We start from the raw sequence: 16,663 nt of genomic DNA on the forward strand, positions 1-16,663 counted from the left end.
TTAGGAAGTTTTCCCTAATGTCCAACCTATAGTACCCTTGCTGCAATTTAAACCCATTTAAGTCCTCTTGTCCTATCCTCAGAAATTAACTAGAACAACTTTTCTCCCTCCTCCTTGTAACAACCTTTTATGTACTTGAAAATTGTTATCATGTCCCCTCTCAGTCCTCTCTTCTCCATACTGAAAAATTGAATTTGTTTAATCTTCCCTCATAGGCCATGTTTGCTAGACCTTTAAACATTTTTATTGCTCTTCTCTGGCCTTTCTCTAATTTGTTCACATCTTTCCTGAAAAGTGGCACCCAGAACTGGACACAATACGCTAGCTGAGGCTTTATCAGCACAGAGTAGAGCAGAAGATTTTTTACTTGTGTCTGGCTTACAACAGTCCTGATAATACAGCCCAGAATGATGTTTGCAGGTTGTTGTTTTTTCAGCCGTGTGACACTGACTCATATTTAGCTTGTGATCCATGATGACCCCCACATCCCTTTCTGCAGTACTCCTTCCTAGGCAGTCATTTCCCATTTTGTATGTGTGCAACTGATTGTTCTTTCCTAAATGGCGTACTTTGCATTCGTCCTTCTGACCATTTCTCCAGTTTGCCCAGATCATTTTGTATTTTGATCCTATCCTCCAAAGAACTTGCAACCCCTCCAGCTTGTCATCATTGGCAAACTGTAAAAGTGTACTTCCTATGCCATCTAAATCATTGATGAAGATATTGAACAGAACCAGACCCAGAACTGATCCCTCTGGGATCCCACTTGATATGCCCTTCCAACTTGACTGTGAACCGCTAATAACTACTCTCAAAAAATATTTTTCCAACCAGTTTTTCACCCACCTTATAGTAGCTCCATCTAGGTTACATTTCCCTAGCTTGTTTCTGAGAAGATCATGTGAGATAGTATCAAAAACCTTCGGCTCTGTCTGTACTAGGGACCTTACAGCAGCACAGCTGCACTGATTAGCTGCACCACTGTAAGGTCTCCTGTGTAGCCGCTCCATCAGCAGGGGAGTCTCCTGCCAACATAGCGCTGTCCACATCCCTGATGGACAAAAAGTGCTGAAAAAAGTGCTAGTGTAGACAATGCCTTAGTAAAGTCAAGATATGCTGCTTTCACTCGACCTCCATCCACAAGGCTTGTTACCCTGTCAAAGAAAGCTATTAGGTTGGTTTGACACAATTTGTTCTTGACAAATTCATGCTGACTGCTACTTATCACCTTATTATCTTCTAGATGTTTGCAAATTAATTGCTTAATTATTTTCTGCATTATCTTTCCTGGTACTGAAGTTAAGCTGATGGGTTTGTAATTCCTGAGGTTGTCTTTATTCCCCTTTTCATAGATTGGCACCATATTTCCCCCTTTTTCTGTCCTCTGGAATCTCTCGCATCTCCCATGACTTTTCAAAGATAATCGCTAATGGCTCAGATATCTCCTCAGTCAGCTCCTTGAGTATTCTAGGATGTATTTCATCAGACCCTGCTGCCTTGAAGACATCTAACTTGTGGAAGTAATTTTAACTTGTTCTTTCCCCCTATTTCAGTCTCTGATCTTACCTCATTTTCACTGGCATTCAGTAAATTAGATGTCCAGTTGCTACAAAACTTTTTAAACCTCCTTTCATTGTTTCTGCCTATTGCGACTTCACATCCATGTTACCAGCATTATGCTTACTGCTGACAATATGTACAAGTTGTGACAAGTTGGTTCACAGAAACCCCCTTGGGAACTACCAACTGATATTGCAAGACTACTTCTGTCCCTGCTTTCCTGCCTTGGCAGCTTAGGACTCCAGCTCCCTGTCTTGCTGAGCCAGACACGCCCGTCTGCTCCAGCACAAACCCAGGGTCTGAATCACGTGCCCCAAAGCTGCAGACTTAACCTGAGAGCAGTTTATAGAAGTGTTCCTGTCTTTAGCACTCAGATGCCCAACTCTCAAAGGGGCCCAGACCCGAAATAAATCTGTTTTATGCTGTATAAAGCATATACAGGGTAAACTCATAAGTTGTTTGCCCTCTATAACACTTATAGAGAAATATGCCCATCTGTTCCCCCCGCTGGTATTAATACATACTCTGGGTTAATTAATAAGTAAAAAGTGATTTTATTAAATACAGAAAGTAGGATTTAAGTGGTTGCAAGTAGTAACAGACAGAACAAAGTGAATTATCAAGTAAAATAAAATAAAACACACAACTCTAAGCCTAATACAGTAATACAACTGAGTACAGATAAAATCTCACCCTGATTGATGTTTCAGTAAGTCTCTTTCACAGACTGGACGCCTTCCTAGTCTGGGCACAGTCCTTTCCCCTATACAGCCCTTGTTCCGGCTCAGGTGGTAGCTAGGGGATTCCTCATGATGGCTGCCTCTCTTTGTGCTGTTCCACCTATTTATATATATTTTGCTTAATGCGGGAATCCTTTGCCCCTCTCTGGGTTCCCACCCCATCCTTCTCAATGGAAAAGCACCAGGTTAAAGATGGATTCCAGTTCAGGTGACATGATCACATGAACTGTAAAACTTCATTACTCACTTGCCAGCATATACACACATATACAGGGAGACTTACAAGTAAAGCAGAGCCATCTACAGACAATTGTCCTGGTTAATGGGAGTCGTCAAGATTCCAAACCACCATTAATGGCCCACACTTTGCATAATAACAATAGGCTCTCAGAGTTATATTTTCAATTTCTAGTTTCAGATACAAGAGTGGTACATTTATACAAATAGGATGACCACACTCAGTAGATTATAAGCTTTGAAATGATACCTTACAAGAGACCTTTTGCATGAAGCATATTCCAGTTACATTATATTTAAACTCATTAGCATATTTTCATAACATCATATAGAATGCAACATCACACAAGTGACCTGTGCTGACTCTGAATTTAACCTCAAGAGAAGCCAAGGACTAGATGTCATCTTCCTGCAGCCAAAGAACAATAGAGGTGAGTCTTGCCTCAGTTCTCTTCCCAGGGCAATCATGTTTCTCTTCTTCCTTTTTTTTTTTTTTTTTTTAGACTTTAAGGTCAGAAGGGACCATTATGATAATCTAGTCTGACCTTCTGCACAATGCAGGCCACAGAATCTCACCTACCCACTCCTGTAACAAACTCCTAACCTATGTCGGAGTTATTGAAGTCCTCAAATTGTGGTTTGAAGACGTCAAGCTGCAGAGAATCCTCCAGCAAGTGACCCATGCCCCAGGCTGCAGAGGAAGGCGAAAAACCTTCAGGGCCTCTGACAATCTGCCCTGGAGGAAAATTCCTTCCCGACCCCAAATATGGTGATCAGTTAAACCCTGAGCATGTGGGCAAGACTCACCAGCCAGCACCCAGGAAAGAATTCTCTGTAGTAACTCAGATCCCACCCCATCTAACATCCCATCACAGACCACTGGGCATACTTACCTGCTGATAATTAAAGATCAGTTGCCAAATTGATTGCCAAAATTAGGCTATCCCATCATACCATCCCCTCCATAAACTTATCAAGCTTAGTCTTAAAGTCAGATATGTCTTTTGCCCCCACTACTCCCCTTGGAAGGCTGTTCCAGAACTTCACTCCTCTAACGGTTAGAAACCTTCATCTAATTTCAAGTCTAAACTTCCCAGTTTCCAGTTTATATCCATTTGTTATGTCCACATTGGTACTAAGCTTAAATAATTCCTCTCCCTCCCTAATATTTATCCCTCTGATATATTTATAAAGAGCAATCATATCCCCCCTCAGCCTTCTTTTGGTTAGGCTGCACAAGCCAAGCTCTTTGAGTCTCCTTTCATAAGACAGGTTTTCCATACCTCAGATCATCCTAGTAGCCCTTCTCTATACCTGTTCCAGTTTGAATTCACCCTTCTTAAACATGGGAGACCAGAACTGCACACAGTATTCCAGATGAGGTCTCACCAGTGCCTTGTATAACGGTACTAACACCTCCTTATCTTTGCTGGAAATACCTCTCCTGATGCATCCTAAAACTGCATTAGCTTTTTTAATGGCCATATCATACTGGAAAGTCAACCAATACTCCAAGATCTTTCTCCTCCTCTGTTACTTCCAACTGATATGTCCCCAATTTATAACTTAAATTCTTGTTATTAATCCCTAAATGCATAATTTTGCACTTTTCACTATTAAATTTCATCTTATTACTATTACCCTAGTTTACAAGGTCATCCAGATCTTCCTGTATGATATCCTGATCCTTCTCTGTGTTAGCAATACCTCCCAGCTTTGTGTCATCAGCAAACGTTATTAGCACATTTGCACTTTTTGTGCCAAGGTCTGTAATAAAAAGATTAAATAAGATTGGTCCCAAAACCGATCCCTGAGGAACTCCACTAGTAACCTCCTTCCAGTCTGACTGTTCACCTTTCAGTATGACCCGTTGTAGTCTTCTCCACTACAGATCAGAACAGCCATCTCCCTTTCCCAGGAAGGGAATGATGTCTCTCAGAGTCCAGTTCAAGTCCTGATTCTAGGCATAATTCATTAAAATAGTTTTCAAGCTTCAGCAGATCCCACCAAGTAAAACAACTTTCAAAACCCCAAAGTAAGACAGGTAAAAATGCAGCAGTGCTTCATCCTCACACCAGGGTCCAGTCACACCTGAGAGTCCCCTGAGAGTGAGGAGCCTGAACAGGGGGGTGAGGGGGGGGAGAAGGTCAAGGACCCTTAGAAGGCCTGCATAATGAGCGAGTAGTATCCTTGCCAGTTGACATATTCATATGCACCTGGTAGGGGCAAACTGATCATATATGAGCCACCAATAGCCCCAGCTTAATTCACGGAACCCATTCTCTTAAAGCTAGGTCTTGTTTTGGGGACATTAGCAGCCATCACCATCCATGGCTAAACCACACAAACCTCCCACACCACAGCACCAACAGTTGTCTTGCTAATACCAAACCGATTGATTAGCCAACAAGCTGTAGCCCTCTGGGATATCCAAGTAGTAACAGCAGTCTGCTTTTGCACCCATAATGTCCTCTCTCATCCGCATGTCCAGGTACTGAAGTGTCAGGGCAAGCTCCTCACACAGTTCCAGGACAATGGCCTTCCTCACCTGGAAGTTCTGGAACCCTTGCTGTGCATCCCAGGTTTGCATGACCGTGTAGTCCTACCATTCTGTGCTTGATGCCACAGATATTAAAACCTGCATCAGCTATCTTCACTCCACTATGCAGGCACTCTGCATGATCTCCTCATCAAGGCACATAGCCACTTTCTCAGGGTGATGAGCCACTGCTGACATACCCTCCACCATGTCTCATGCCCTGCATTCACCTCCTGTTCCCAAAATAAATGTTTCGTTAATGCCAACTGTGACAGGCTGGATCACAGAAACCCCCCTGGAAGCTGCCAACTGATGTGCCAATACTACCTCTGCTCCTGTTTTCCCTGCCAGCTCAGGAATCCAGCACCCTGTCCTGCTGAGCCAGACACTCCCATCTGCTCCAACAAAGACTGAATTACTTGCCCCAAAACTGCAGGTTTACCTGAAAGCAGCTCACAGAGGTGTGCTCATCTTTAACACTCAGATGCCCAACTCCCAATGGGGTGTAAACCCAAATAAATCTGTTTTACCCTGTGTAAAGCTTATACAGGGTAAACTCATAAATTGTTAGCTATCTATAACACTTATAGAGATATATGCACAGCTGTTTGCCTACCCCTAGGTATTAATTCATACTCTGGGTTGATTAAAAAGTAAAAAGTGATTTTATTAAATACAGAAAGTAGGATTTAAGTGTTTCCAAGTAGTAACAGACAGAACAAAGTAAATCACCAAGCAAAATAAAATAAAATGCACAAATCTATGTCTAATCAGACTGAATACAGATAATCTCAGCCTCAGAGATGCTTCAGTAAGTTTTTTCTCAGATTGGACACCTTCCAGACCTGGGCACAATTCTTTCCCCGGTACAGCTCTTGTTCCAGCTCAGGTGGTAGCTAGGAGATTCTTCATGATGGCTCCTCTCCTCCCTTTGTTCTCTTCCACCCCTTTATATATGTTTTGCATAAGGCGGGAAACCTTTTGTCCCTCTCTGGGTTCCCATCCCCTGCTTCTCAATGGAAAGACACCAGGTTAAAGATGGATTCCAGTTCAGGTGACATGATCACATGTCACTGCAAGACTTCAAGCCTTCATTCCTCCCAGCCTGACTCACAGGAAGCCTTCCTGCAAACAGAGCCATTCAGTCAATTGGCCTGGTTACTGGGAGTCATCAAGAGTCCAAACCACCATTAATGGCGCACACTTTGCATAATTACAATAGGCCCTCAGAGTTATATTTCATATTTCTAGTTTCAGATACAAGAGTGATACCTTTATACAAATAGGATGCCCACACTCATTAGACAATAAGCTTTGTAATGATACCTTACAAGAGACCTTTTGCATGAAGCATTTTCAGGTTACACTATATTCACTCATTATCGAATTTTTATAAAATCATATAGACTGCAACATCACACCAACAGCTGGATCGGGTCATTGTTATGAGCTCAATCCATGGCTTGCTTCTGGGGGGGACAAAGGCTGTGCACAGCAGTGAAGAGCTTGCAGAGTCAGTTTTAGTTTCCTGAGTTGGCAAGCTAAGAACTCTGTTTCATGGGAGCCAGGGAAGGACAGACAACTTCTTCTACAATACACTGCAAAACCATTGATAGAGTACTGCAGCTTAGTGTAGTGCTAAGAACCATGGGTTATGCCCACAGAAATCCTAACACCTAACCTGCATTAGTGCAGCACCAGTGTGGATGTGTCTATGACTAGAGTGTGGCTTAGCAGTATATATGTTCACACTGGGCTTGGCTAACCTGGTGTCCCAGACCTGGCTTCCCACACCCAGGTAAACTCTGCGGTGAAGACATCCCCCAAAGTAATTATTTAGAATTGTTAATATGAATTATGAATCACAAATGTCCCAGTCTGCAGCTCTACAGAGATTTGTGCTGCTGGCCTGTTCATGCAGCCACATCTTTTTCACAAAGAGTTATCGAGATCAATAACTATTCAGTTCACTTCTCAGGTCTCATCTGCATTAACTGCAGCTACGTTGAGGGACCTATTTACAACATGGTTGTCTCCCAACACAGTTTAAGGACAGTTCTGCCCTTGCATGTCAATGGGATCTTAACTATGTCCCTAGCCAGACCTAAAGCTTTGGGTAGTCCAAAACATTAGTATGATTCAGGAACACGGTTAAAGCCTCAGAACAGAACTATGTTGGAACTGGGTTATAGGACAACGAGGCTGGATGCAGCTGGATTTGTGGCATAGAGACACCTTACTTCTGGGCTTAAATTCTGCTGACCTGCAGTCGCACAAAGGTCTTTTCATGTAACAATTATAAAATGTGTCCCTTTGGCCGGTCCCTGATGGATGTGCAGATACATTGTTCCCAGTGAGAATGAAACAGCAGCTATGAAGTTTGGGTTTGGTTTATGGATTGTTATTCTGAAAGCTGAAACACCCATTTGAAACCGCAGTTGCAAGGACTGCAGGGACAGGATGAGAGACTACCTATTTACAGCACTGACCTCCACAGGGACTGACATGTTAGCACCCTGGAAGCGATGACTTTACAAGGGATATTATTAATTTCAGCAGCACTGAGTGGGTTAATCGTTAATAGTAATTCTCTCTTCAACTTTTTCAAGGCCAAAGCCACTGGGCCCTGCCCTAACCAACCCAGGTCCTCCAGAAATGTTGGGTGCTGGCATAGTCCACCTTTGTGACATCATAAACAGACTTCTGCTGAAAATTACCTCTTCTCCACTTCTGAACATTTTACCAATTTTTTTTTCAAAATTCTTTTGTGCACATGCATGAGTTCTCTCTCTCTTTCTGGCTTCACATCCTGGATGGGGTTTCTTTTCTCAAAAACTTGTTGCAGCAGTTTCACAAATTCTATATACTTTAGTGGAACACGGAATATCATTCCAATTCTTCCTATTTGCCTTTGTCTCTGTATGCATGACAGCACAGTTCTCCATGTTGCCATTACTAGGTTCATTTTGTCTCCAGAATCTGTAAGAAACATGTGTGAGATACATATTGGTATGAGTTTTAAGTGTTGAACAACTTCTAACAGGTGAGGATGAAAGAAGGGGGCAAATTAAACCCTTTAGTTAACCCAAAAGATTCTCCTAACAGGCTGTACACTGTTTCCTTGAAAGGGATTTATAGAATCTGCTCTTGTTCCCCCAACAAATCTGCTCTTTACTAGACAAGAAGCACTTGCAGCTACAGTACGACGAGAGCTCCTTTGTCCTTCCCACAACCCTCATCCCTTTGCACATCCATTACACTGTATGTTAACCTGTGGGACTAAGGAGAAGACAGTAACTGGTCTCCATCACAGGAGATACTGACGCTGCAGTCTCATTACATGGAGTCTGATCCGCCCAGAGCCACTGGCCTTCCTCTGCTTGATCTGTCAGACCGATATAGTAACTCCCGTCTGAGATAAACGTAAAAGTTGTCTTTGTCCAATTGAAAATGAAATCCTGAATAAAAATTACAAATTAATTGCCCACATTCAGTCATTGAGCTGACAGTAGTGGGCAGGAGTCCCTGGAGCACACGTGTGTGCGCTCGAGAGAGAGAAGATGATGGCTGGGAAATCCCAAGATTGAATGAATAGGGAGACTGAATTCCCAGCTCACCTTCAATAGACCCCAAATTCCGGGGTGGAGGGGGTCTTCTAAAGATCTGAATGCTCGGCTCCCCAAGGAGTCTAATCCTCAGAGAGTTACCTGCTCATTTCCTGTGTTGATCACCACCAAGTGGGAGCCCATCCCTGTGCAGTTTGTCTCACTGTCACCCCAGTTCATGATGTCTCTAGAGAAGTAGTAGCAGCTGGACTGGAAGTGCTTCCAGCCCATGGGACAGCATGTCCAGACTTGCCCTGTGAGGGAAGAGAAAGTCAAGGAGAAGAACTCGTAATAATGAGAGATGGAAAATCCCTACTAATCTGCCTCTTTCTCATTCTCTGGAGACAATGCGGGATTGTTCCCTATAGTTTATTCCATCGGGCTTTGACTTCTCCAGTTCTGAGACTTTGTCCAGACTAGGCTAGATGATGTGCTGTTAGAACATGTTAGCTCAGACAGTCAATAAACCCAGTGTAGATTAACATGTGTTAGCTGACATCTAGAAAAAGCAAAATGACTCAGTTAATGTTCAGCCTCTTTCCCTGGGGAGACTTGTCAATGGTCTAATAGGCCCTCAGAGATAGGGAATGTTTCCTCATCCCCATCCTGAAATGAGCTTCTTTCGCTCCCCTTTATCCCTTCCTCCTGTGAACACACTCAGCTAGCCCCTCCCTCTTGTTGTTGTTCACACCCTGCCTGGACTTGTAGAAAGTTGCTATTTCTCCTCTTAGCCCTCACTCAGTCAATCTGTACAGACCTCATTTTGTTCCCATCCTCTCCCCCATACATCAGTCCCTCCGGCCCCTGTTGATTCAAACCTGGGTTAATCTCTCCCTCCCTCTCTCTCTTTCAGTGTCACTGACCTTTAACCTCAGCTCTCCCCAGGACACAACGCCACTCTGCAGAGCTCTGGGGCAGGGCCTTGTGCTCTTCACAGCCTCCATTTGCCTTGAGTAGAGTGACTGGAAAACAAGAGAGGAAAAAAGGAGAATGGATCCAACTATACCCTCCTTCTCCCCCGCTTGGGTGCAACCCTATTTCTTCATCTCCTGGCCATGGACAGTCCCAATGTGGCTGCCCCTTTGTAAGCGTCCATTATTGTCACAAGTGCCAACAACCACCTCCCCTGGGACAATAGGGCAGCTCAGTTCTCTTCATATCACTTCTGGTGGTGGGCACCAGTTATATTGATTGACTAGAATAAGACAACCCATCTTGGTCAGTATGGCAAGAAGAGTGTCTGACCCCAAAGGGGAAAGATGAGGGTGAATATGGCTAGGCAACAGGTTATTAATACTGGTACCCCTCATCCAAACAGTAGCAGATATCAGAAAATCAGTGGAGTCTGGGTATTTTCTTGCTGTAACTTATTTATTGACACGACTCCTGAAACTGGTGTGGTCAGAAACAGCATTTGGGCAAATGCCTCTTTCAGAACTCTGAGGCCACACACCAATGCCTATTTGCTGGGAAGCAACTCTGCCCCTAGAGTTAAAGAGATTAGAGCACAGTGAAATCTCTTGCTTTTCCCCACAGCTCCCTGTGAAAGAACTGCCAAGGCTGGTGATATCACCGGGGTGTGTGGAGCTTCTTGGGAGTTGGTCAAGGTGATGTTGGAGAGTGGATCAAGAGAGAGACATCTGGGAATGGTGACAGGGCTGTAAAAGGAACCATGAGTTGGAGGGTGTGTGGGGGTGAGACAGAAGGTCTGGCTAGACTTACCTGGAGAGCTGGGCTAACTCAGGAAGGATTGAACCTGAAGAGGCTGAAGGGAGCTCAGTTTGGTGTGTCTCAGAAGCTCCCTTCATAGGTAGATTGTGGTGGGCTCTGGAAGAGAGAGATTCCTCTACAAGACCTCCCAGTAACCCAACAACAGGGGTTGGTGCTGAGCAGTGACACCAGACACGGACAGGTCACAGCACAATCTGCCTGTATATTTGTAAATAATTAAGAAGCTCAAGACAGACTTACACAGACAAGGTAAGATGAGTGGTTTCTGTGCATAAAACTTTTTTGTGTAATGCTTTCAATTCCATGTTAGATTATATTTGTTTTTGTTCTTGATAAATAAGATACTTTTTTTGCTAACTTTATGACTAAGCCTGATATGGGCTACTAATGTATTTAGACACCTGATTTCCACTCCTTGAAGTGATGCTAGTTGAAAGGAGCGTGTAGAAGGTGAAGTAGCTTAAGAAATGCATTGAGTGATCTAATGGAGAAGCAGCAGTCTAGGGGTTACAGAAGATATGTCTCACGATATAGCCCAAATGTTATGGTAGTTTGGAGTTATTTGAGCTGTCTCAGTGAGCAGAAAGATACATTCCGTTTAAGACAAAAGTTGAAGCTTAAAAATAGACTAGTTGATCTCTCCATAGGTATGTGACCGTATCCTCTGATGTGCTGCGCATCCTCAACTCCTACTGAAGTCAGTGAGCTGATGGTGCACAGCACCTTGCAGGACTAGTAATGAGGATGATGTCCTCAATGAGGACAAATGCTCTAGACATGTTTAAAGCTATTTGGATCATAAGTAAAAAAAATTATAAGAGATTATAAATTACTTCTAGGAACTAGTGCCCCAGATGCAAAAGGCTCTGTATCTCATTCCCCCTGAGCCATCCAGTCTGCCTGAACTGGAACCAAATTGGAACCAGTGTCCTAGAGCTGAAAGGCAGTGTATTCCTCCTCCAATCCGTTTGGTTCACCTGGACCCCAGAAGTTGGAGCTGGATTAGAACTGATGGTCTAGAATGGAAGGGAAAGGCTCACAACCCCTTTCCCTGATCCCTCAATACATCCAGTCTACATGACATAGAGTTGGATTAAAACTGGTGCCCTGATACGGCTCTAGATATTTTCCCCTGATCCTTCTGATCATCTCACACCCTACTATTGCTAGTTAGCATCCCTCATCCTCTGGACATTTACTACCCACCTCCTCCCACTGCTAAATCCTTCCCTCATATCCCAGACATACTTTTCTCAAGCGACTGTATTGCTTGCTGCCCATTTCTAATCTTGTCCATCCACTCACCCTTCCCCCTTTGCCAGCCAAACAAGGATTGTTCCCAACAATATATTCTTCAGGGCTTTCTCTGGGACCAAATGTTTGGGCTCCCACCCTGTCTTCAAGGAGACTCTTCCACAGTCTAACACCTCTGCTGGGAATTGTTTCCTGATTATCCAGCAGGATATTTCCCTCTTTGCTTAATTTTATCCCCTTTATTCCCAGATCTCCTCTCTCAGGCATCCTCCTCAAACAATTCCTCTCCCTCTTGGATAATCAGCCATTATATACTTACCAATGAGGGCAATAAGGAGAGAGACACACAGTAATAGCAACAGTGCTGAGACCAACTGCAGGAATTGCCAGGTGGGCTTCTGGGGTGCACTCTGTGGCGTGCTCTTCTCTGGAGGTACTAAAGGCAAAGACCCCCCTAGCCCCCAAAACAGTCAGTTCTGCTGATGGTAGCCCTGCCTTCTGGGTGTGAGCAGCCGAATGAAAAACTTCATGCAGAGACCAAATATCAACCCTTAGTCAAGAGTTTAAATGTTCTTAGTGACAGGACCAAATTAGAACTCTGGGTGAAGACCCCTTTGATGAAGCTCAAATTCAAAGCCAAACTCCCCAACTCCAGCCCCTATAGTGAGCAAATATTCCAATCACAGGTATTCGGGACTGAGGTTAAGTGTTTGAGGGGCATGGTGGATAGAAAGCTGGCTAGATCGTGGGGCTCAATGGGTAGTGATCAACGGCTCAATGTCTAGTTGGCAGCCAGTATCAAGCAGAGTACCCCACGGGTCTCTCCTATGGCTGGTTTTGTTCAACATCTTCATTAATGATCTGGATGATGGGATGGATTGCACCCTCAGCAAGTTCATGGATGGCACTAAAATGGGAGGAGAGTTAGATCACTGGAGGGTAGGGATAGGGTCCAGAGTGACCTAGACAAATTGGAGGATTGAGCTAAAAGAAATCTGATGAGGTTCAACAAAGATAAATGGAGATTCCTGCACTTAGGACAGAAGAATCCCATGCATTGCTACAGGATGGGGACCTACTGGCTAAGCGGCAGTTCTGAAGAAAAGGACCAGGGGATTACAGTGGACCAGAAGCTGGATATGAGTTAACAGTGTGCTCTTATTGCCAAGAAGGCAAATGGCATATTGGGCTGCATTAGTAGGAGCATTGCCAGCAGATCAAGGGAAGTGATTATTCTCCTCTATTTGGCACTGGAGAGGCCACATCTGGAGGACTGCATCCAGTTTTGGGCCCCCCACTACAGAAAGGATGTGAACAAATTGGATAGAGTCTAGCGGAGGGCAATGCAAATGATTAGGGGGCTGGGGCACTGGACTTATGAGGAGAGGCTGGGGGAACTGGGTTTATTTAGTCTGTAGACGAGAAGAGTGAGGGGGGGTTTGATAGCAGCTTTCAATTACCTGAAGTGGTGTTCTAGAAAGGATGGAGCTAGGCTGTTCTCAGTGGTGGCAGTCATGTGAGTTATCCCACCAAGTCTCTGTTATTCCAATCACATCATAATTCCGTGACTGTGCCGGGATTTCCAGTTCTCCCTGCTTGTTTCCCAGGCATTTTGCATTTGTCTATAGGCACTTAAGATAACTCACTGATCATCCTGCTTTCTCAGTATGAGGCAGGAGTCCTCCCGTCTTGCGCTTTCCTGCTTGTGCTTCTTCCTGGTATCCCATTTCCCCACTTCCCTCAGGGCTTTGGTCTCCTTCCCCCAGTGAACCTAGTTTAAAGCCCTCCTCACTAGGTTAGCCAGTCTGCTTGCAAAGATGCTCTTCCCTCTCTTCGTTAGGTGGAGCCTGTCTCTGCCTAGCACTCCTACTTCTTAGAACACCATCCCATGGTCAAAGAATGCAAAGCCTTCCCTCCGACACCACTTGCGTAGCCATTCTTTGACTTCGATTTGATGGTCTCTACCTGAGTCTTTTCCTTCCACAGTGAGGATGTATGAGAACACCACTTGGGCCTCAAACTCCTTTATCCTTCTTCCCAGAGCCATGTAGTCTGCAGTGATCTGCACAGGGTCATTCCTGGCAGTATCATTGGTGCCCACATGGAGAAGCAGGAAGGGGTAGCGATCTGAGGGCTTGATGAATCTTGGCAGTCTCTCCATCACATCTTGAATCCTAGCTCCTGGCAAGCAGAAGACCTCTCAGTTTTCTTGGTCAGGATGGCAGATAGATGACTCAGTCCCCCTTAGGAGGCAGCCCCTGACTACCACCACCTGCCTCCTTTTCTTGGGAGTGGTGGTCATGGAACCCCCCTTCCTAGGACAGTGCATCTCATGCCTTCCAATCTGTGGAGTCTCCTTCTGCTCCCTTCCCTCAGATGTATCATCTAGTCCACTCTCTGCATTAGTACCTGCGGAGAGAACATGAAAATGGTTTCTCACCTGTATCTGCATTGCTGGTACTTGTATGCTCCTCTTTCTTCTTCTGGAGGTCACATGCTGCCAATTTTCTTCACTTTATAAGTGTGAATACGATGTAACTGGAATATGCTCTATTCAAACAATCTCTTGTAAGGTATCATTACAAAGCATATAATCTACTGAGTGTGGTCATCCTATTTGTATGAAAGTATCATTCTTGTATCTGAAATTAGGAATATGAAATATAACTCTGAGGTCCTATTGTAGTTATGCAAAGTGTGGGCTATTAATGATGGTTTGGAATCTTGATGACTCCCATTGACTAGGACAACAGGTAGCAAATGGCTCTGTTTACTTGTAAGCCTTCCTGTGCATGTGTGTGCCAGCGAGTGGGTAATGAAGTCTCACAGGAAATGTAAACATGCCACATGATACTGGAATCCATCTTAAACTTGGTGCTTTTCAATTTAGAAGGAAGAGTGGGAACCCAGAGAAAGACAAAGGATTCTTGCCTGGCGCCAAAGATATAAAAGGGGATAGAACAGAACAAAGGAGACTGCCAGTTATGAGAAATCCCCGAGTTACCACCTGAGCTGGAACTAACAAGGTCTGTACCAGCAGAAAGGATTGGGCCCAGACTAGAAAGGAATCTAGTCTGTGAAAGAAGCTTATTGGAACATCACTAACGGTGAGATTTACCTGTATTCAATTTCTTAATGTATTAGGATTAGACTTGTTTTTTTTGTTTTATTTTGCTTGGTAACTTACTTTGTTCTGTCTGTTATTACTTGGAATCACTTAAATACTACTTTTAATACTTAATAAAATCACTTTTTTTTATTAATGAACCCAGAGTAAGTGATTAATACCTGGGGGAGCAAACAGCTATGCAGATCTCTCTATCTCAGTGTTATAGAGGGTGGACAAATTATGAGTTTACCCTGTATAAGCTTTATACAGAGTAAAACAGATTTATTTGGGGTTTAGATCCCACTGGGAGCTGGGTGTCTGGCTGCTGGAGACAGAAGTACTTGCTGAGCTGTTTTCAGTTAAGTCTGCAGCTTTGGGAGCATAGTTCAGATCCTGGGTCTGTGTTGCAGCAGGCTTGCATGTCTGGCTCAAAAAGACAGGATTCTGGAATTCCAAACTGACAGGGAAGATGGGCTCAGAGGTAGTTTTAGCACATCAGATGACAGTCCCAAAGGGGTCTCTGTGACCGAACCTGTCACAGTATCATCAAACAGTTGCAATTCATATTCGATGAAGACACCATCCTGAAAGACATTCTTTTTCTGAACCTCCTCTTCTGGCCTTTAAACTCTCCTCCTCATCTACAAGCTTATCATCAGAAGCAGGCTTCCAACAGACCCAGAAACACCAACTCAAAGCCAGAACAAGAGATGCAAAACCTGCAGACATATCTCCAGTGCTACAAAGACCAACACCCCCCACTACTTACCTTTCAAGAGCCATGGTTCCTACATGTGCCTATGATAGCATGTGGTGTACCTCATCCAGTGCACTAAATTCCCCAATAACAACTATGTGGGTAAAACCAGACAATCACTGTGCTATCGAATGAACTCACACAGCAAAATGATAAAAGACAAAAACACCCTAGCAGTGGTGGATGAACACTTTTCACAAAGTGATCACTCTACAGCTGCTGTATCATTTCTTGTCCTGAAGAGAAACCTGCACAACATTTTCAAAAGACAAGCATGGGAGCTTAAATTGATGACCTTTCTAGACTGGCCTGTATAGAAAACTGCAGCAGGAACTTTCTTTCCAGCTCAGAAGATCCCAGTGGGGAATGTTGAAATGCCCATAGTGATCCTGGGAGATCCAGCATACTCCTTACTCCCATGGCTCATGAAGCTTTACACAGGAAACCTGGACAGCAGCAAGGAGTGCTTCAACAATAGGTTCAGAATGATAGCTGAATGTGCCTTTGGCAGATTAAAAGTGTGCTAATGCTGCCTTTATGTCAGGTTAGACCTAACTGAGAAAAATATTATCTTGGTCATAGCACCCTCCTGCATGCTCCATAAAATTTGTAAAGCTAAGGGGGAAAAGTTTCCCCAGGGGTGGAGTGTTGACACAGATCTCCTGGTGGCTGATTTTGAGCAGCCAGATACCAGGGCTATTAGAGGGGCACAACAGGGAGCTATTAGAATCAGAGAGACTTTGAGAACATTTTGACGATGAGCACCAGTAATATGTATTTCTATACAGCAATCTGCCATGCTTCATTAACTTCAGTTATCTTGTTGTGCCTAAAATTGTGATGATTCCTGAATGGGATTTGTACTAATGATTGAACTGCATCTGTGTATTACTACCAGCATCAATCACTACATTTAGGACACAAATAAAGATTGGTTCTCTTTCAGAGAGTTTGTTTTTATTAAACACCAATTAACACACACAAATTAACACACACAAAAGGCTTGGTGGGAAGGGAGATAAGAGGGCAGGGCAGTGTAGACTCTCATAGCTGTGTGTAAGTCCAGTTAACATACCAAAGAGGTGAAGTGAACAGGGTACTGAGATGTGCTGGGAAGTTGCAAGAACTGTG

At 43.9% G+C, this 16,663-nt stretch overlaps 1 protein-coding gene across 1 annotated transcript; it reads right to left on the minus strand.

Moving 5' to 3' along the window:
- Positions 1–7,904: 7,904 nt before the first annotated feature.
- LOC127042949 (C-type lectin domain family 4 member D-like) lies at positions 7,905–15,558 on the minus strand. The gene is made up of 7 exons (XM_050936505.1): positions 15,545–15,558; positions 13,632–13,696; positions 11,986–12,120; positions 9,545–9,643; positions 8,784–8,935; positions 8,401–8,534; positions 7,905–8,055 (listed from the first exon to the last, which is right to left on the minus strand). Exons 1-7 carry the CDS (start codon positions 15,556–15,558, stop codon positions 7,905–7,907), a joined length of 750 nt encoding a protein of 249 aa, XP_050792462.1.
- Between the last annotated feature and the right edge of the window lie 1,105 nt (positions 15,559–16,663).

Source organism: Gopherus flavomarginatus, chromosome 1, assembly GCF_025201925.1.
Source record: "Gopherus flavomarginatus isolate rGopFla2 chromosome 1, rGopFla2.mat.asm, whole genome shotgun sequence".
NCBI classification, from domain to species: domain Eukaryota; kingdom Metazoa; phylum Chordata; order Testudines; family Testudinidae; genus Gopherus; species Gopherus flavomarginatus.